Below are 22,164 nucleotides of genomic sequence, written 5' to 3' on the forward strand. Positions count from 1 at the left end.
ATCCTTCCGCCTCAGCCTTCCGAGTAGCCGGAATTACAGGCATGCGCTACCACGCCCAGTCGATTTTTTGATTTATTGTAGAGATGAGGTCTCGCTGCCCAGGCAGGTCTGGAACCCGCGGGCTCAGGCAACCCACTCACCTCAGCCTCCCAAAGGCGCGGGATTACAGGCTGAGCCACCGAGCCTGGCAAGAAGTGGCAGAGCCAGAGCGAACCTGGAACAGGGCGGCGCTCCTCTGGCGGACAGTCTCCCATCCAAGCGCTGAACTGCAGCCACCCTGCTTAGCTTAGCAGTCCCTGGCGGATCCATAGCCTGTGTGCCCTGAAAGGCCCTGGTGGCATTTTTAAAAATATGAATAAGACCAAAAACAGATATTGGACCTATAGATGCAGTAATTATGGTTTGAGAGAGTATACAAACACACACAGTAAAAAGTGCAAAACTGAGATAATATTATCAATTTTTTTTTAGTTGGACTCTCATTCTGTTGCCCAGGTTGGTGTGCAGTGGCACATGCTCATGGCCACTGTAGCCTTGACCTGCTGGGCTCAGGTGATTCTTTCGCCTCAGCCTTCCAAATAGCTGGAACTACAGGGACGTGCCACCATGCACAGCTAATTTTTAAAATCTATTTATTGTAGAGATGAGGTCTCACCAAGTTGCCCAGGCTGGGCTTGAGCCCATGAGCTCAGGCAGTCCTCTCACCTCGGTCTCCCAAAGTGCTGGGACCCTGGGCGACAGAGTGAGAGACTCGAACTAAAAAAAAAAATAGAAATTCCCAGATATTCCCAAAGTAAATTTAAATGCTGCAAAGTACAGTAACAACAACAAGGAGAAAAAATTGAAAACTAGGTTAAACAGCAGGTGCCAAGAAGATGGTTCAAAAGATAACAATGGAGGCCCACACTTCTTGTTAAAACTAAACGCATCAAGGGGTAATAAAAAAAATGATGCCAGTCTCTGAAATGCAAGAATCATAGTAGTCCCTTGATGATAGTTAAGAGGAGAGGGAGAGTGTAAGATTCCTTTACCTATTCATGAGATCAAAAGAAAGAGAGAAATCCCTTGGTGTTTTTATCACTTTCTTTTGCTACCACATCTGGAACCAAAGAAAACACAATAAATGCTATGATACCTCAAAAAATTTATCTGTAATGCCTGCATCTCAAAAGGATCTGAGATTTAACTTCTTCAAAGATATATGGAATTTTTAAAACTATCTTAAAATAAAATTCAAAATTATTTATTTTCTTTATTTACAAAAACTCACATGGAGCTTTTATGATGTGCCAAGCATAGTTCTAAGCAATCTTAAGAAAAATTATCCAAAATATGGACTTAAACCAAAATGCTAAAATACTGTAGCTATCCATAAGAGATTACAGGGATCAGATTTATACTCTTGCCATAAAAACTTAAAAAACAGATAAAATTTATGAAAAAAGTTTTCAGATTCAATAACAGGCAGCTTAGGACAAACATCCTTAAGACAAAATAAACTGATGTGAGCCCTATAAATGCCCTAACTTACTACCCACTCATGTATGCATTGTCAGTGGTTGCTTTTAACAATGGCAGAGATGAATACTGGAATATGTAGTTGGGACAGATACTCTATGGCCCACAAGCCTAAAATACTTACTAACTGGACCTATAAGGAAATGTCTGTATACTCCTACTCTGAATTAATGCACATCTAACACAGAATAAAAGAATGTACTACAATAATCAAATTGCCAGCACAATGGCTCACATCTGTAATCCCAGCACTTTGGAAGAATTGCTTGAGTTCAGGAGTTCAAGACCACCCTGGGCAACATACTGAGCCCTTGTCTCTACAAAAAAAAAAAAAATTTTTTAATTAAATGGGCATGATGGTGTGTGCCTGTAGTCCCAGTTACTTAAGAGGCTGAGGTATAGAGAGCTGTAACTGCAAAACTTCACTCCAGTCTGAATGACAGAGTGAGACCTCAGTTCAAAAATAAATACATAAATAATCAGGTTATTGCCAAGTAATTTAACTGTGTTCCAGGACAAAGCCCAAAAATATTTAAAGAAATACAAAATAGCCCCATGCAACACAAAATTCACAGAATATGGCACCCAAATAAAAATTTCCTTTCTTTTTAACATTTTTTTATTTTAAAATTGTGGGGTACAGTTAAGGGTTAGGTATACAAATATTCACTGTGCAGGAAAATATAACCCAAAGTAAGGCAAAAAAATTAATAAACACAATCAGATTAGATCACAACACCAAAATTACCATGATAAGCATACTTCATTTATTCAAGAAGGTAGTTAAAGTGTGATTATTTTAGAGAGATTATTTTAGAGAGACATGAAAGATCTCTCTCTCTCTCACTCTCTCTCTCTCTCACACTCTCTCTCTCTCTTTCTCTCTCTCTCTCTACACAAACACACACACATACACACTATATATGAAAAATGTAATGTCTGAGATGAAAAATATACTGGATAAGTGAACAATATTGGATACTGCAAAAGAAAAAATTAGGAAACATGAAGAGGCAGTAATGAAAACTATTGGAAACAAGGAGGGAAAGTTTAAAAAAATGAAAAGAGCATCAGTGAGTCGTGAAACAATATCAAGCAAGCTAAAATCCACACAGAGGAGAAAGAGGAAAAAATACTTTAATATGCTCTGCAAAAAAGCACTATAAAGAAAATATGGAAACAAGTCACAGATGGGAGAAAATATTTGCAAAAGCCATATCTAATAAAGAACTATTATCCAAAACAGATTAAAAAACTCTTAAAACTCAATAATAAGAGAATTTTTTTAAAAATGGGAAAAAGATCTGGACAGTCACCTAACTTAAGAAGATATATGAGGTTGGGCGCAGTGGCTCACACCTGCAATCCCAGCACTGTGGGAGGTGGAGGCAGGAGGACTGCCTGAGCCCAGGGATTCTAAACCAGCCTGGATAACTTGGCAAGACCTCATCTCTACAATAAATCAAAAACATTAGCAGAATGTGGTAGTACATTGCCGGTGGTTCCAGCTACTTGGAAGGCTGAAATGGAAGGATCACCTGAGCCCAGTGGGTCAAGGTTGTGGTGGCCATAACTGTACCAGTGCACTCCAGCCTGGGTAACATCTAGACTCTTACTCGAAAGAAAAAAAAAAGAAGATATATACATGGCATGGCAACTAAGCATATTTAAAGGTGTTCTGACCAAGCACAGTGACTCATGCCTGTAATACCAGCACTTTGGGAGGCTGAGGCAGGAGGATTGCTTGAGGTCAGGAGTTTGAGACAAGCCTGGAAAACATAGCGAGAATCCATCTCTATTAAAAAAAAAATTTGTTTTTTTTTAAAGCTGGGAGTGGTAGCATGTGCCTGTGCTCCTAGCTAGTAGGAAGGCTGAGGTAGGGGATCACTTGAGCTCAAGAATTTCAGACTGCAGTGAGCTATGTTCATGCCACTGCACTCCGGCCTGGGTAAGCAAGTGAGAATTTGTCTCTCAAAATAAGTAAGTAACAATAAAAAATAAAGATCTTCCACATCATGTGTCATTAGGAAACTGTAAGTTTATTTTTGTTTTTTTGTTTTTCAGTTGGGGTTCCACTCTGTCACCAAGGCTGGAGTACAATGGCTCGATCACATCTCACCAGAGCTTCAACCTCCTAGGCTCAGGCGATCCTTCCACCTCAGCCTCCTGAGTTGCTAGAACTATAGGCGTGTTCTACCACAGGTGGCTAATTTTTTAATTTTTTTGTAAAGACAAGGTTTTACTATGTTGCCCAAGCTGGTCTTGAATTCCTGGCATCAAGCAATCCACCTACCTTGGCCTCCCGAAGCGCTGGGATAACAAGCATGAGCCACTAAGCCCAGCCTGGAGCTGCAAGTTTAAATAGTAAGATATCATTACACAGCTATCAGAATAGCCAAACTCCAGAACACTGACAACACCAAATGCCGGTGAGAATGTGAGCAACATGTAGAACTCTCACTCACTGCCTGTGAAAATGCAAAATGGTAGTCACTTTGGAAGACAGTTTTGTAGTTTCTTACAAAACTAAATATACTCTTACCAAAAATGTCAAAATCATTTTCCTTGGTATTTACACAAATGAGTTGAAGTTCCAGTTTCATATCTGTGTCAGAATCATTACGCTCAAATTAAATTTACATGCTTCATACGATACCTTATTTTTAAATTATCTGACTTGAGATATCAGTCTCTAACCCTTTTGAAGTTCTTTTAATAGTTTATTCCAAGTCATGTACAAAGGAATCAACATTTCTTTTAAAGGCTTCACTTGATTTTAGATGAAGAAAATATGAATAGGTTGTCTGTGTGACATACTTTATCCCAACAACTTAAAACGTAAATGTAGTAATGCAGGACAATGGTTTTTCTATGTATTGGTCCCCATGTGGACTATTTTCATTGCACTCCACACTTAGACTGAACAACCAAGGAAACCAAATATAATGAAGATACTAAAATAACTGAAGTTATTTGGGACATTCAAAATGGAAAAAAAAAAAAAACAGAAACAAAGCTACTTTGACATAATGCAACAAATACTTGTGTTGTGATTTCTGTAGTAAAAGAGACAACCCAGAAATATCTGGATCTGGTAAAAGTGTTTCCCTGTAGCAATAGAAAAATTGCTTACTGGGAGACGGTGAGATCTTATGAGTTGAACTTTATTTTATTTTATTTTTAGTGGAACTCTCACTCTGTCGACCAGGCTGGAGTGCAGTGGCATGCTCACAGCCACTGCAGCCTCAGCCTTCCAAGTAGCTGGAACTATAGGCATGCGCCACCACATCTGGCCAATTTTTTAATTTATTGTAGAGACAAGGTCTCGCCAAGTTACCCAGACTGGTCTCAAACCTGTGGGCTCAAGCAATCCTCTCGCCTCCGCCTCCTAAAATGCTAGGATTACGAGTGTGAACCACCACACCTGGCATCAGTTGAACTTGAAAAAATACATTTCTGTTTTTTTGATTTGATTTGATTTGATTTGATTTTTTATTAAATCAATATTTTTTATTATGGTTTTGTGGGGTACAGTTAAGGGTTAGGTGTACAATTATGTTTCATTCAGGCACCCTGTTGATAAGAGGTGTTTCCCCATCCCCAGACAGATATTTGCTACTGTTAATCCCATCCCCCCTCCCCCAGTTTCTCAGTACCATCAGTCATTTTCTTATAGTATTACATTGGATGTTAAAGGTCCATTATATGAGTGAGAACATGTGACACTCAGATCTTTGTTTCTGTGAGAGGTCACTGAGTATTATAGACTCAAGTTCCATCCAGGTTGCTGCGAAATTCATGATTTTGTTCTTTTTTATGGCTGCATAGTATTCCATCGTGTATATGTACCACATTTTTTAAATCCAGTCCTCTTTTGATGGGCAGCATGGTTGTTTCCAGGTTCTTGCTATTGTGAACAACGCTGCGATAAACGTATGTGTGCAGGTATCTTTTTTATAGAGTGATTTGAGTTCTTCAGGGTATATTCCTAGTAGGGGGATTGTGGGGTCATATGGGAGGTTGATATTTAGAGCTTTTAGGAATTGCCACACTGCTTTCCACAGAGGTTGCCCATTTTTTATTTTAGATGGCTGACTAAACACAACTAGTATACACATCCTCCACAGAGAGGGAACCAAAATATAAAATAGATATTCACACTTCAAATACATCATCTAAGAGTAAACACTGGAGTTAATCAGAGAAGTGAAAAGAAGCATGGAAAGCAAATAAGGAGAGGAAAGCAAGACAGCCTCCTCAGCCAAGGTCAGCTGGGAACTGGGAGAAACTCCTAAAAGCAGGGAAGCAGTAAGAGAGAGACCTCCAGGACTCCATACTCCAGCCACAGGCTTTCACTATCACAACTATGGGAGAATCCCTCAACCCACATGGGCTTCAAGAGTAACATGGACAGCTGCCTATAGATTGCAGAGACATTGCTCCAGAGAAGGAACTCATGCAAGATTTCCACCGGCTTCCAAGCCCTGAGCATCTTCAGCCTGGCACGTTATAAGAATCAAGTGCCCAAAGAGCTATATTCTTCCCTGAAGTCACTGTGACCCCAGACCAAGGAGGGAGAGAGGAGAGGCCAGGCACCTTCATGTACCCCAAGGACCAGTCTCACTGCCACTGCCATGGATTGCTATGGGACCAAAACACAAGCAAACCACACTCCCCACAGGTATCTGCCTACATTGCTCCCACTGAGAGGAGCCCTGCCCCTCCTTACCATGGCAGGCCTACAGCTGGTACCATTCTGAGTGCCTGGCCTCTAAAAGTCTGCGACCTGTACCAGGGCTGGGGTTGGGACTGACACTGGTGCTGCTACTACCAGGCCAAGAAGAGAAATGGAGCCAGGCACTTTCATGCACTTTGAGGACAAGGTCCACCACTGCTATTGCAGACTACTGTGTAACCAAGGCATGAGGAAACCACATGCACCACCAGTGGGCCGTAGGACTGGACACCCAACCTGTCACAGCCAATGCCAATACCAGCACAAATCACATGGGTTCTAGTGGGCAGCTCCACCAGTGCTACAGTTACTGCCCAAATCACATGAGCTGCCCAGGGATATAAGAAGTTGCCCACATGCCTTACCCATCACTGCCACCACCAGCATTCAAGTAAGCCATCTGGAGATCCAAGAACTGAACTACCTGGGTGCACTAACAATGGTGCCAACATAAGCCACCCTGGGGCCCAAGGACAGGCCACCACTGCCACCAGTGGAGTCCAATGTATGGCCCACCTAACATCCCATTCCTCAACAAAACTTGACCACAGCCTCCACTAGTAACGGCACCATAAGCCACCACAGAAATCACAAATACCATTGATACTGTTTACAGCCAAAGAAATCATACAGCACTCACACTACCACATGAACCTAAAATCAATGACAAAGAACCCTATTCAACCAATAATATACATATACATCTTCAAGAAAATGTCTACCCCTACCTATAAAAGCAATTTCAAAAAGGTGGAAGAAGCAACAGTTACGCCATATATATAGATAATCAACATAAAGACACAAAAAACATGAAAAAGGATGTATGACACCTTCAAAGGAAAATAATGACTCTCCAGCTACAGATTCCAAACAAAAGGAAATTTATGAAATTCCAAAAAATTCAAAATAGTGACTTTAAAGAAGCTCAATGAGAAACAAGAGTTCTGAAAAACAGTACAGATAAATAACACACACACACACACAATTCAGAATATGAATGAAAAATGTACCCAAGGTTAGGTGTTTTTTAAAAAGAATAGCATAGAAATTCTGGAACTGAAAACTCTATGAGTGAAACACAAAATACATTGGAAAGCTTCAACAATAGACCAGATCAAGCAGAAGTTTCAAAACTTGAAAGCACTGAGAGTAATGGCTCGTGCTGTAATCCCAGCATACTGGAATCAGAGACAAGAGGATTGGCTGAGACAAGGGGTTCTGTATCAGCCTAGGCAACATGGCAAGACCTCATCTCTACAATAAATCAAAAAATTAGCTGGGTATGGTAGTACGTGCCTGTAGTTCCAGCTATTTGGAAGGCTGAAGTGGAAGGATTGCCTGAGCCCAGCAGGTGGAGGCTGCAGTAGCCATGACCATGCCACTCCAGCATGGGTGACAGAGTGAGACTCTGACTTAAAAAAAAAAACACTTGAAGACAATTCTTTTGAAATTATTCATTCAGACAAATAAAGAAAAAATAATTTTACAAATGAACAAAGCCTCATGACATTTGGAACAGCACAAAGTAAGCAAATATTTTAAGAATTAGTGTCCACGAAGGTAAAGGCAGAACAAAAGGGTAGGAAAACCTGTTTAATAAACCATTAGATGAAAATGTATCAATTCTAGTGACAGAGACTTCCAGATACAACAGCTCCCAAAATCCTTCTCCACAGAGCACTTTTATAGTGAAACTGTCTAAAGCCAAGGAAAAAAGAGGATACTAAAAGCAACAAGAGAAGATCATCTAATCACATATAAAGGGATCCCCATCAGACCAACCGTAGATGACTCAACAGAAAGCCAACAGGCCAGGAGAGAATAAGATAACATATTTGAAGTGCTGAAAGAAAAAAAACTGCCATCCAAGGATGCTATATTCAGCAAAAGTACCCTTCATAAACATTTGAAAAATAAAGTATTTCCCAAATAAATGAATGTTAAAGGAAGTATTCAGCACTAGACTGGCTCTATAAGAAATGCCCAAGGAGTCCTAAACTTGGAAGTGAAAGAGTGACATTTGTCATCACAAAAACACAAGAAAGTATAAAAATCACTGGTAAACCAAACACACAAATGAGGAAGAATGCAAATGGTACCACTACAGTATATTACCAAACCAAAGTGACAAACAGAAGAAAAGAAAGGAACAAAGAATATACAAAACATCAAGAAAACAATAACAATATGACAGTAACAAAACCACTCATACCAATAATAACCTTGAATGTAAATGGATTAAATTATCCACTTAAAAGATATAAGGTGGCTGAATGAATAAAGAAACGTGATCCAACTAGATGACACCTACAAGAAACACACTTTACCTGCCAAGACACATACAGACTCACACAACAGGATGGAAAAAAGAAATTTCACATGAAAGGAAACCAAAAGCAAGTAGGAGTACCTATACCGATATCAGATAAAACAGACTTTATGTCAAAAAATGGTTTAAAAAAAGACCAAAAAGGTCACTATATATTAATAAAAGGATCGATTCATCACAAGGATGTAATCACTCTAAAAATATATGCATCTAACAGTGGGGCACCAAGATTCATAAAGCAAATATCACTATATCTAAAGAGAGAGATACAATAATAACGAGGGCTGGGCACAGTGGCTAACAGTTATAATCCTAACACTTTAAGAGGCTGAGACAGGAGGATCCCTAGAGATCAGGAGTTCAAAACCAACCACAGCAACATAGCAAGACTTCATCTCTTAAAAAAAAAAATCAGCCAGGTATGGTGGTGCATGCCTGTAATACTAGGTACTTGGGAGGCTGAGGTGGGAAGATAGCTTGAGACCAGGATAACAAGGTCGCAGTGAGTCATGATTGCACCACTGGACTCTAGTCTGGGTGACAGATAAAGACTCTATCATAAAAACCACAAACCAAAAAAACAGTAATAAAGGGGAACTTCAAAATCCTATTGTCAGCATTAGACAGAATCCAGCAAAGAAACATAGTAGTTAGGCCAGGCATGGTGGCTCACATCTATAATCCCAGCATTTTGGGAGGCTGAGGCAAGAGGATTGTCTGAGTTCACGGGTTTGAGACCAACCTGGGCAACTTGGTGAGACTTCATTTCTACAATAAATTTTTTTTTAAATAGCCAGGTGTGGTGGCACATGCCTATAGTTCCAGCTACGTGAAAGGCTGAGGCACAAGGATCACTTGAACCCAGTAGGTTGACGCTGCAGTGGCTGTAAGCATACCACTGCACTCCAGCCTAGATGACAGAGTGAGACTCCAACTCAAAAAAAAGAGAAAAAGAAAAAAGAAACATAGTATTTAAACTAGACTTTAGACCAAATGAACCTTTCAGACATTTACAGAACATTTTGTGCAACAATTGTATAATCTACATTCTCCTCATGAGCACATGGAATATTCTCCGAGATAGACCAAGTTCTATTTTAGAACAAGTTCTAAAATAATGTTAAAAAAAATAAAAATAAAACCAAGAGTCTTCTCAGATCACAATGGAAAAAAGAACAAAAACAATCAAAACCAAGAGGAACTTTGTAAACTATAAAAATACATGAAGAGCCGGGCTCGGTGGCTCAGCCTATAATCCCACACCTTTGGGAGGTTGAGGTGAGTGGATTGCCTGAGCCCGTGGGTTCGAGACCCGCCTGGGCAGCGAGACCTCATCTCTACAATAAATCAAAATATCAGCCGGGTGTGGTAGTGCGCGCCTGTAGTTCCAGCGATTTGGAAGGCTGAGGCGGAAGGATCGCCGGAGCCCAGCCGGTCGAGGCTGCGGTGGCCGGGAGCGGTCACTGCACTCCAGTCTGGGCGACAGAGTGAGACTCCAACTCAAAAAAAAAAAAATACATAAAAATTAAGCAATATGCTCATGAACAGAAACTGGGTCAATGAAGAAATTAAGACAGAAATAAAAAACCTCTTGAAATAAATAAAAATGGAAACACAAGCTACTAAAACATATGAGTCTACATCAAAAAGTAGATTTTAAATAAACAACCTAACACTGTACCTCAAACACCTAGAAAAACAAGAAAAAAATCCAAAATTAGAAGAAAGAAATAATAATGATTAAAAAAGAACTAAATAAAATAGAGATTAAAAAAAAATACAAAGGACCAACTAAATGAAAAGTTGGTTCTTTGAAAAGATAAACAAAATTGATAAACCTCTAGCCAGACTAACGAAGAAAGAAGACCTAAATAAATAAAATCAGATATAAAAAAGTAGACATTATAAATGATACCACAGAAATGCAATAGATAATCAGACTATTATGAACAACCATACACTGAAAACTGAAAAACCTAGAAGAGATGGATAAATTCATGGAAGTATATAACCTAGCAAAACTGAATCCGGAAGAAATAGAAAACCCAGACAGACCAACAAGTAGCAGAATTGAATTCATAATTTAAAAAATTCTGCAACAACAAAAAGCCCAGAATAGGCTTGTATTCACAGCCAAATTCTGCCAAATGTATAATAAAGAACTAATACCAATCCTCCTGAATCTATTCCTAAAAATGGAAGAGAAGGAAACTCTCCCTAGCTCATTAAATGAGGGCACCACAGCCTGACACCAAATCCGGGCAAGAATACCACACACACACACACACACACACACATACAAAAACCCCACAGGCCAATATCCCTGGTGAACACAGATGCAAAAGTCCTCAATACAGTATTAGCAAATCTTCTCCCTCTCCCTCTCCCTCTCCCTCTCCCTCTCCCTCTCCCTCTAATTTACTTTTAAATAAACTATATTTTCTAATCGAAAAAAACAAAAACAATTGAACAGCACACAAACAAATGGAAAGGCATTCCAGGTTCATGGATCAGAACTAATATTGTCAGTTAACCATACTACCCAAAGCAATCTAAGAGTCAACATAATCTCTATCAAAATGCCTAAGCCATTTTTCACAGAATCAGAAAAAAACAATCCTAAAGTTTGTATAGAACTGAAGAAGAGTCCAACTACCCAAAGCAATCTTGACCATAACAACAAAGCTGCAAGCATCACACAAACTGACTTCAAAATATATTACAAGACTATAGTAAGCAAAACAGCTTGGTATTGGTATAAAAACAGACACATGGAAGCCAAGGCAAGAGGACTGCCTGAGCTCAAGAGTTCAAACCAGCCTGGGAAACATGGCGAGGCCTTGTCTCTATAATAAATCAAAAAAATTAGGTGGGCATTGTGGCACATGCCTGTAGTCTCAACCACTTGGAAGACTGCGGCAGAAGGATCACTTGAGCTCAGCAGGTCAGGCTGCAGTAGCCATGATCGTGCCACTGCACTCTAGCCAGGGAGACAGAATGAGACACTGACTAAAAAAAGAAAAAGAAAAGAAACCCCCAAAACAAACTTTCCAATGAAACAAAAGAGAGAGTCCAAAAATAAACCACATATTTACAGCCTGCCAATGGTTTTCTATAAAGATGCCAAGAACATACACAGAGGAAAATACATCTCTTCAATATTTGGTGCAGAGAAAATCAGATTGTCATATACAGAAAAATGAAACCGGACCCCTATGTCTCCTCATATACAAAAATCACCTCAGGATGGATTAAATACTCAAACATAAGACTCAAAATTGAGGGGTGGGGGGGCAGCACATAACATCAATAAGGGTAACTGATCCTAAACCAGGTGAAGTGAGGACCCCAGTGGGAGGCCCAAACTTCACTTGTACATAGACCACTTATGTACATAATCCTGACTTGTACACCACATCTTTAATATAAAATATTCTTTTAAAAGATTCAAAACTATAGAACTACTAGAAAAAAGCATACAGAGAACACTTCAAGACACTTTTCTAGGAAAAGACTTCATGGCTAAGATCTCCAAAGCACAGGCAATTATAACAAAAATATACAAGTGGGACTATATTAAACTAAAAAGCTTCTTTACAATAAAGGAAATAATCAATAGAGTGAACAGACAACTTGCTTAAAGGGAGAAAATATTAATGAACTAGTCAATCAACAAAAGAATATACAAGAATTTCAAACAGCTCAAAAACTAAAAAAATCCCCAAGTAATCCTATTTTAACAGTAGCTAAGAACATGAGTAGAATTTCTCAAAAGAAGAATTCAAGTGGTCAACAGCTGTATGAACAAAAATGCTCAATATCTAAGCATCAGGAAAATATAAATCAAAACCATAATGAAACATCATCTTATCCCAGTTAGAAGCAGACATAGCTAAACAAAATAAAATAACAGATGCTGAGAAAAGGGAACTCTTATACACTATTGGTGGGAATATAAATTGGTACAACCACTATGAAAAACACTATGGAGATTCCTCCAAAAACTGAAAAGAAAATACCATATGATCCAGCAACCCCACTACTCAAGTATTTATCCAAGTAAAAGAAATCTGTAAATCAAAGGGATACCTGTACTATACCTATATGTGAATGTTTATCACAGAACTATTCACAATAGCACAGATACGGAATCAACGTAAGTGACTACTGATAGATGAATAAATAAAGAAAATGTGGCATGTATACGTAACAGAATACTATATAGTCATAAAAAAATGAAATTATGCATTGCAGCAACAAGAATGGAACTGGGAGTAATTATGTTTAGTGAAATAAGCCAGGCACAGAAAAACAGATGACACATGTTCTTATTCAGATGTGAAAATTAAGCTGGACGCAGTGGCTCATCCCAGCACTTTGGGAGGCAGAGGCAAGAGGACTGCCTGAGCTCAGGGGTTTGAGACCACCCTGAGCAACATGGTGAGACCTCATCTCTATAATCAAAAAATTAGCCAGGCGTGGTGGCTCGTGCCTGTAGTTCCACCTGCTTGAAAGGCTGAGGTGGAAGGATCACCTGAGCCCAGTATTGTCGACGCTGTAGTGGCCATGAGCGTGCCACTGCACTCCAACCTGGGTGACAGAGTGAGACTCTGTCTCAAAAAACAAAACAAAACATATGTGAAAAAAAATAATTTAAATATATCATGGAGTCAGAGAATAGGATGATAGATACCAGAGCCTGGGAAGACTGTGAAGGTAGAATGAAGGATGAAGAGAGGTTGGTTAATAGGTACAAACATATAGTTAGATAGAACAAATAAGCCTCAATATTTGACAGCAGAGTAGGGGGACTACAGTTAGCAACAATATTTTGTATATTTCAAAGCAAAGGAGTGGACTCAAAATGTTACCAATACCAAACTAATAGAAATGAACACTCAAGGTGATGAATACCCCAAGTACCCTAATCTGATCATTACACATTCTATACATGTAATAAATACTCACACGTATCCCATAATGTGTTAAATATTTTGTATCAATTAAAAATTTTAAAAATAGGAGGAAAAAAAACAACTTAAATGTTATTGTTGCTTAAATAAATAACAGTAAATTCACATGATGAATATTTATGCAGGTGTTCAAAAGCATACGATAGGAGAATTACTTAATAACATAGTAAAATACTAATCTAATAATATTAAATTAAGCCGGGCTTGGTGGCTCAGCCTGTAATCCCACGCCTTTGGGAGACTGAGGTGAGTGGATCGCCTGAGCCCGCGGGTTCGAGACCCGCCTGGGCAGCGAGACCTCATCTCTACAATAAATCAAAAAATCAGCCGGGCGTGGTAGCGCGTGCCTGTAATTCTGGTTACTTGGAAGGCTGAGGCGGAAGGATCGCCGGAGCCCAGCAGGTCGAGGCTGCGGTGGCCGGGAGCGGCCACTGCACTCCAGTCCGGGCAACTGAGTGAGACTCCAACTCAAAAAAAAAAAAAAGGTGTCATCTGAAAACGATCAAGCATTAATAGCTTATATAATTTATTTCTTTCTTTCTTCATTTCTCTGTTGAATATCCTTCCTCTCTCGATAGCCCTCATAGGAAAAGGCCCTAATTACACAGTTCAGATAAGTAAAAATGAGAACACTGCCATATCAATTTCTTAAATACATCACCATGACATCACCAAAACTAAAACAATACTACCTCTAAAGCAGATATTCTCCCCTAGAAACATTATAGAAACATTAAAGAAATTTAAGATAAATAAAACATATGTTCTCAAGTTATAATTTACCTAAATCACAGGCTTAGCAAAATATTGCAAAAACCTAAATGATCACAAGCAGTAAGAACTCAATGATAAAGACTAGGTGTTATAAAAATATATATACACAATACACAAGGCAAACTGAGGAGTAATTAGAGCAGAAAACATTAGAGAAGCCCTAAATCTCACAGTTTAGCCATTTAAAATGTCAATAAGCCTTTTTCTTCTTCTTTGCAATACACTAGTGATGACTGTAAGCAAATGTCAGTTGGCCTACTTTTGGAGGTTTGCTAGTGTTTTGGCTGAACAGACTGTGTGTGTATTATAACATTTGCTTGTTTAACTACAGTCAACATTTTGTGCCAAAAAATATTAAAGTAAACCTTTCTGGAGAATTTAACCATAAATTCTGACTTCATATAACTGAAAAAAAATCAAATAGTTCATCTTGAATGTGATAATAACTACATTTAACATGTCTGAAAAGGGTAAAATATGTAGTTAGTTGTACTTTAAGAAAAATACTGAGCACTCAGTATGCACAAAGTGTTAATATTTTGAGCTGTGAAATTGTGAATTTGTTGTATAGCAAAATTAAAAATAATAGTACATCTCAAGCAGTAAGTAATCCTGAAATAATCTAGAAGAAATAAACCAATTTGCTGCCCAGAGTTCTGAAATGAGTCCCAGAAATTTAGTCCATGGACTCTTCAAAACTTCTATTTCCAAAGAGTCCTTCTATCCTCAGAATAACGACATTGAGTTATAAGAATTTGTTCTAAAACATGTGTATATGGAGAATGTTCAGGTGCTCAGGACACTGAACTCCTAAGGATAAAGCTGAATTTGCCTTTCTAAGAAATGATTCAAGGTCAAAATGACTGTCTTTCTCCACGAGCAATAAGGAAACGGTGTGTTCAAAAAGCCTAATACAATTCCTAAGTGTCACAAACTTTATCAGTATGTAAAACGGCATTATTTGGTCACTGGTAATTGATAAACAACATTTTATAAACATTAGAGTTCTAGATTATCTTCTATAAAATATTGAATAAGGCTGGGCGCAGTGGCTCTGCCTGTAATCCCAGTACTTTGGGAATCTGAGGCAAGAGGATTGCCTGAGTCCGGGGGTTGGAGACCAGTCTGGGCAACATGGCGAGACCTCTTCCTCTCTACAATAAATCCCAAAAACTAGCTGAGCATGGTGGCGCACATCTGTTGTTCCAGTGACTTGGAAGTCTGAGGCAGAAGGATCGCCTAAGCCCAGCAGGTCGAGGCTGCAGTGGCCATGAGCATGCCACTGCACTTCAGCCTGGACGACAAGAGTGAGACTTCAACTCAAATATATCTATATATAAGTATTTAATATATATATATATTTTCAATACATTCAGAGGTACTTCCCATATGCCACTGCTTATAATGCAAAAATTATAAAATCACAGTTCCTGTTGTTCCAAAGAGCTCACAGTTTTGTAGGGAAAAGTTCACAATAAAAGATAAATTTCCTCCAAACTCTAGGAAAATCAGAGACTGACAAGGAAAGAACTATTTCCTGACCATGAACAATAAGTAAAATATAATAGAAAAAGAAGATGGATAACACAACGAAAAAAAAATGCTTTCAAGAAAATCATAATTTTTAAAATAAGACATGAGGCTGGGTATGGTAGCTCACAATTCTGATCTCAGCACACTGGGAGGTCAAAGCAGGAAGATGGCTTGAGCCCAGGAATTCGAGACCAGATGGCTGGTCTCTACAAAAAAAACCAACAAAATTAGCAGGGCATGGTGGTGCACACCTGTAGTTCCAGCTACTCAGAAGCCTGAGACAGAAGGATCATCTGAGCCCAGAAGGTTGAGGCTGTAGTGAGCTGTGATCAGGACAGTACACTCCAGACTAGGCAACAGAGTGAGACCCATGACACAAAATAATTATAACAATAAAAGTTAGTTTTATGCATGTGTGAATAGTTAAGAGAACAAAATCTGGAAATGTATACGATAAACTACCAATAAAGACCATACAGCGTATGTTCAAAATCTGAGGAAGGATGAAAAGAAAGAAAAGAGGGTCAGGTTTTGCTAACATAGAATTACAAGAATTTTCACTTCCCACATTTCAGTATTATTTGAATTTTCATAATGAATATTCCAGTGTTAAAATTACATGATACTTTCAGAAATTAAAAACATATTAAAAGGAGTGAAAATCTCTTATGATCCTATGCCTCAGAAATATGAACATAAAGTTTATAATCTTATAAAATCTTTGACTTGTATATTAAAATATGCATATTGATACATTTTATTACATGAACGAGGTACTAAAAAACCAAAATGGCTAATTAGAGTAATGAATAAGAAGAATATGTTTTACTTGGAGTTAAGTTCTAGAAGGACAGATTTGAAAGAAGACTAGTAATCGTTTTTAATCTGATATAATAATTGATTGATCATAGCTTTCTGGATTCCTATATTGAAAAAATTTTAAACTATAGGTTCATTAAGAAAATGATCAATTACTGATAGTAGCCATAAAGAAGCAGGGAAGCACAAGCTATGTTGACATAAGTAAATGCATATTATGTACAATGATGGTCTTCTATGGGATAAAAGGACATCTAAATACTTCGGTTTTTCACTTGTAGTTAGGGGACAGTCTTTCCACAGAAACACTGCAAGAAAGGAAACTCACCTTTTCTTCCAGGTCATAACTTTCAAAGGATTATACCATCCAACAACATTCAAGAAATATTTATTAATACCTTTGTAGCAACCATTCTTTGAGGCACTGCATACATAAAAACAGTCTACAAATCCAGCAAACCAGAGGCAAATGAGCAATCAGAAAACCTTAAGTCCTATGGGAGTACACACTATTGACAGTGGGTAAGGAACAGGAAGGGTAGAAAGAACATGAGTATTCTAGAAGAGGAAACAGCAAATGCAAAGACCTGAAAGCAAGAAAATGGATAATTTGAGGAAATGAAATTCAGACAATCATCACAAAGGAATGTTGTTGTGATGACTAGTGAAGGGTACAGGGTAAGGATGGCAGAAAACAATGCTGAAAATACAATAAGTGAATCAGTTCACAAAAGACCTACAGAACTTCATATGCAGCAGCTCTCCTAAATTCACTTATTAATTCTAACAGTTTGTAGATCCCATTTCATTTTCTATATGCACAATCATTTAATCAATGAATAAAGACAATTTTACATCTTTCATTCTAATCTTTTATTTTACTTCTCTTGCCTTATTGTAATGGGTAGGAACTGCAGTAAAAAAAAGTTGGTTACTGAAGCCATCCTGTACTCAGCAGAAAAGCATTAGCTATATCACCACTGAGTATGATACTTAATGTAGATTTTTGAAATAAATAATCATTACATATCCAAGAGTTTTCTTTCTATTCCTCATTTGCTGAAACTATTATAAATGGCTACTGAATTTTGGCAAAGGTTTTTTTCTACTTCTATTGAGATGATCATACAGGTATTCTCCTTCACAACAATATGGTAAATTACACTGATTAATTTTTCAAATGTTAATCAACCTTGTATTCCTAGAATAAATTTCACTTCATCTTGATATATAATTCTTTTTATATATCACTGGATTCTATTTGCTGATATTTATGTGCAAATTATACCAAGAAAGAAGGAAGGGAAGAAGGGTGGGAAGGGAAAGGAGGGAAAGTGAAAGGAGGGGGAACATGGAAGGTCTTGGGTATGAGAAATTGAGGATAAGAAAAGCATGACACCCTGGGATCAGTGGCTCAGCCTGTAATCCCAGCACTTTGGGAGGCCAAGGTGAGTGGATTGCCTGAGCCCGGGGGTTCAAGACCCATCTGGGCAACTTGACGAGACCTCATCTCTACAATAAATCAAAAAAATTAGCCGGGTGTGATAGCACACGCCCATAGTTCCAGCTACTCGGAAGGCTGAGGCGGAACGATCGCCGAAGTCCAGCAGGTCGAGGCTGCGGTGGCCAGGAGCGGCCACTGCACTCCAGTCTGGGTGACAGAGTGAGACTCCAACTCAAAAAAAAAAAAAGAAAAGCATGACAGCAGAAAAAAATATTCAATAGAAGCATTAGTAAGCTACACTGAAACTATCTCCCATGAAGAATAAGAAAGAAATGATTTTGTGTGTGTGTGTGTGTGTGTGTGAACTGGAGTCTCACTCTGTCACCCAGGCTGGAATGCTCCAGTCGCATACTCATGGCCACACCAGCGTCGACCTGCTGGGCTCAAGTGATCCTTCCACCTCAGCCTTCCAAGTAGCCAGAACTACAGGCATGCGCTACCATGCACAGCTAATTTTTTTATTTATTGTAGAGACAAGGTCTTGCCTAGTTGTCCAGACTGGTCTCGAACCCGTGGACTCAGGCAATCTACTTGCCTTGGCCTCTCAAAGGGATTACAGGTTGAGCCACCGAGCACAGCCAACAACTGATTTTTTTTTAATTAACCAGAAGGTCAGGGGCAGTGGCTCACACCTATAATCCTAGCACTTTGGGAGGCCTAGGTGAGAGGATTGCCTGAGCCCATGAGTTTAAGATCAGCCTAGGCAACTTGGTGAGATCTCATCTCTACAATAAAAATTAAAAACTTAGCTGGGCATAGTGTGCATGCTTGTAGTTCCAGTTACTTGGAAGACTGAGGCAGAGGATCACCTGAGCCCAGCAGGTCAAGGGTACGGTGGCCATCAGCATGCCACTGCACTCCAGCCTGGGTGACAGAGAGAGATTCTGACTCAAAAAAAATAAAATAAAATAAAAATTTAAAAATTAACCAGTACAAGGGATTTAATACCCAGGTAATAAAAGTTATAGGAATAGAGAAAAAAGAAAATTTAATGGAAGAAACCAACAATTAAAATTGAAGAAATTTTCTCAAAATTATAAGACTTGCATTTCCATATTAAAGGGGCCCAGGAAAAAGTATGAATCAAGAAACAAGACTGCAAAATTTCAGAACACGGGGAACAAAGCCAACATTCTATGAGTTCACAGAAACAAAAGCAAGCCTCATACAAAAAAAAAGGATGTCAAAATGACCTCAGATTCAACATAACACTAAACCAATGCCTTCAAAATTCTGAGGGAATATTATTATAGACAAGTATTTGTTACCCAGCCAAACTATCTATCAAGAGTTAAGGAAGAATAAAAACTTCTTTAGACAGACAGTATCTCCCACACATCCTTTATAAGGAAGCTACTTCTTCCACCATGATGAAGGAATAAAGCAAAATGGGTAAAAGAGAACAGTGGGGTATTACAACTTTATATTACAAGTTTCATGTGATCAGCGGCAAGTACAACTTTTGCCGGGCTCAGTGGCTTAGCCTGTAATCCCGCGCCTTTGGGAGGCTGAGGTGAATGGATTGCCTGAGCCCACGGGTTCGAGACCCACCTGGGCAGGGAGACCTCATCTCTACAATAAATCAAAAATCAGCTGGGCGTGGTAGCACATGCCTGTAATTCCGACTACTCGGAAGGCTGAGGCGAAAGGATCGCCGGAGCCCAGCAGGCAAGGCTGCGGTGGCCGAGAGCGGCCACTGCACTCCATTCTGGGCGACCGAGTGAGACTCCAACTCAAAAAAAAAAAAAAACTTTGAAAAGAAAGTCTTAACGTCTGGTCCAAAGGTAGTGAGTTATTTCAATTGATTATTCACAGTCAGTTACAGAACAAACTCCCAGTTCTACCCTTTCCGTCCTTCTCACTATTGCACTTGACTAATCTTTTTTTAAAAATTCTAAAAAATTCAATCATATACAATAAAAGCTACACACAGTAATCTGTTCAAATCATAAAAGAAAACTTACTCATATAAAATTACATTTTAAATCTAACATATTTTTAAATAAGTATATTATAGTGGAGAAAAAAGTCTTTTTAAATAGAAAAGAAATCTTTTTTTAAATAGGAAAGTAAATGAAACCTACTTCTAAATAAAATACTTACTAATAATATTAATTAGATGGTTTGATGAAGCATTTCTGCCTCAACAATTCAGAAAAGTTGAACATTAATAACAGGCATAAACAAAAGAACTTCATAAGTAAAACAAAGAGGGAAAAATCTGGCTCTGTGAATTACATGCAAAAGAAACAAAGACATAGCAGTATCCTTTAGTAATAAGTTTCTTTTGATTCGAACCTTTCAAAGAGAAAGCTGACTATCCCAAAAATCTTCTAGAAAAAGATGGTCTAGAATCTTCATTGTCAAAATATTTCACCAAAATGAAAAACCACAAAAACAACAACAACAACAAAACAGAATGAGAGAGAGCAATACCGAGAGAGAGAGAGACACAGAGAGAGAGAGAGAGAGAGAGAGAGAGAGAGCTGAAATCTGTATATGTCACATAGCTAAACAGCAAGGGAGAAAATCTCCATGTGACTCCATGATATTGTTGTCTTGTTTTCTCCGCCCTACCCATTTCATTTAAGCAGATTTAATCACTAAATGAATCCCTAAAATTACTCAAACACAATCACACTATCATAAGTTTAGTAAACATCACTCTCACAAATTTAGAGAATTAACTGCTAAATGAAGTCTTATAAGATTTTTTCCACTTCAGGATAACCTTTAAAAACAAAACAGAATTAAAATACTTTAATTTCTTCTTTTAAAAAAGTTTTAATGTATCCAAACATGATTAATACGGTTGTGTTTTTAGTGCACATGCAAAAACATTCTTGAATGAACACAGGAAAGTTAATGAAAAAATACAAGCGCAAAGTACTAAGGCACCAGGAGTTATTTAGCCATCTAAATGGCAGATCTAACACAAACACATATTTGATATTTTAAATATATATATATATATATAAAACATTTATTATTTAAACACAACACTATGAAATATTCTCTATTAAAACAAAGTTGCAGGGTTAAAAGCCCAAGACTCCACTTCTGACATGGAGATGCAGAAGCAGAATCATCTACAATTGAGATAATAGTGAAAACCAAGCTCTCCTACGCAGTTAAGTATAACTAAGAAGAAGGGGAAAGGCATGAGAACAACAGAGACTTGAGGAATACCCACAGAAGAAAGCTAAGCCAGAAATACAACAAAGGCAGCACAGTCAGCAAGGAAGGGATCTGGGAAGAAGGATGCCATGAAAACCAAGAGAGAAAAGGGCTTCAAGAAAGAGCCAGCAAAGGCAGAGGCTAAATTGAGATCAAAGAGAATGAGGATAAATCAAAACCACAGCAGAAAGTGAATGGCCATATTGAATTGGTTAAGATTACCTATTTCCATCTCAACTGACAGAACTAAGAGTTTATCTTGGTGGGGAGGAGGGGAAGGAGAATGGACACTTGGAGGAAAACAGACTTTAGTTATCATTCTTGCTGTCTGTAGTCCAAGACCAACAAAAGAGTAACTCTTTCTGAATGATTTGTTTTTTTTCTTGAGGGTTACACTCACCAAACTGAGGAGCAGGCAAGATTCTAGCTGCTCGAATTGGGCCATGCCGAACAGAGAAGAGCTCCTGTGCTTCCCCACTGATCTGCATAAGAGAACACAGACAAAAAACTCAGAGAATGAAAACACAGGTCACAACATTATTATATGAAAATAAGAATTCCTAAATTTTAATCATAATTTTTTGTCTGAAATATACATACGTATGTATACACCCACATAAATGTATGGCTAGTCATACATGTAAAGTATATTCACATCTTAAAATACCACAAGCAATTTTAGAAAATTACAAGAGCACAAACTTGATACAAAAAGATCTATTCTAGAAGCCAAAAATTTTTATCTTAGTAAACAATTAGAAATTCGTACGGTTCCTGCACAACTCACTTGCATTTTAAAACA

At 38.3% G+C, this 22,164-nt stretch overlaps 1 protein-coding gene across 2 annotated transcripts in view; it reads right to left on the reverse strand.

Moving 5' to 3' along the window:
• LOC103274473 (breast carcinoma-amplified sequence 3-like) overlaps positions 1 to 22,164 on the reverse strand; it is an 89,582-nt gene that overhangs the window by 15,572 nt on the left and 51,846 nt on the right. For both annotated transcript variants that reach the window (XM_008071911.2, XM_021719521.1), the window contains exon 6: positions 21,763 to 21,844. In XM_008071911.2, coding sequence (XP_008070102.1) covers positions 21,763 to 21,844 — 82 coding nt within the window. The remainder of the gene's footprint in view (positions 1 to 21,762; positions 21,845 to 22,164) is intronic.

Source organism: Carlito syrichta, unplaced genomic scaffold (assembly GCF_000164805.1).
Source record: "Carlito syrichta isolate Samal-C Ts95f unplaced genomic scaffold, Tarsius_syrichta-2.0.1 Scaffold314790, whole genome shotgun sequence".
Taxonomy (NCBI): Eukaryota; Metazoa; Chordata; class Mammalia; order Primates; family Tarsiidae; genus Carlito; species Carlito syrichta.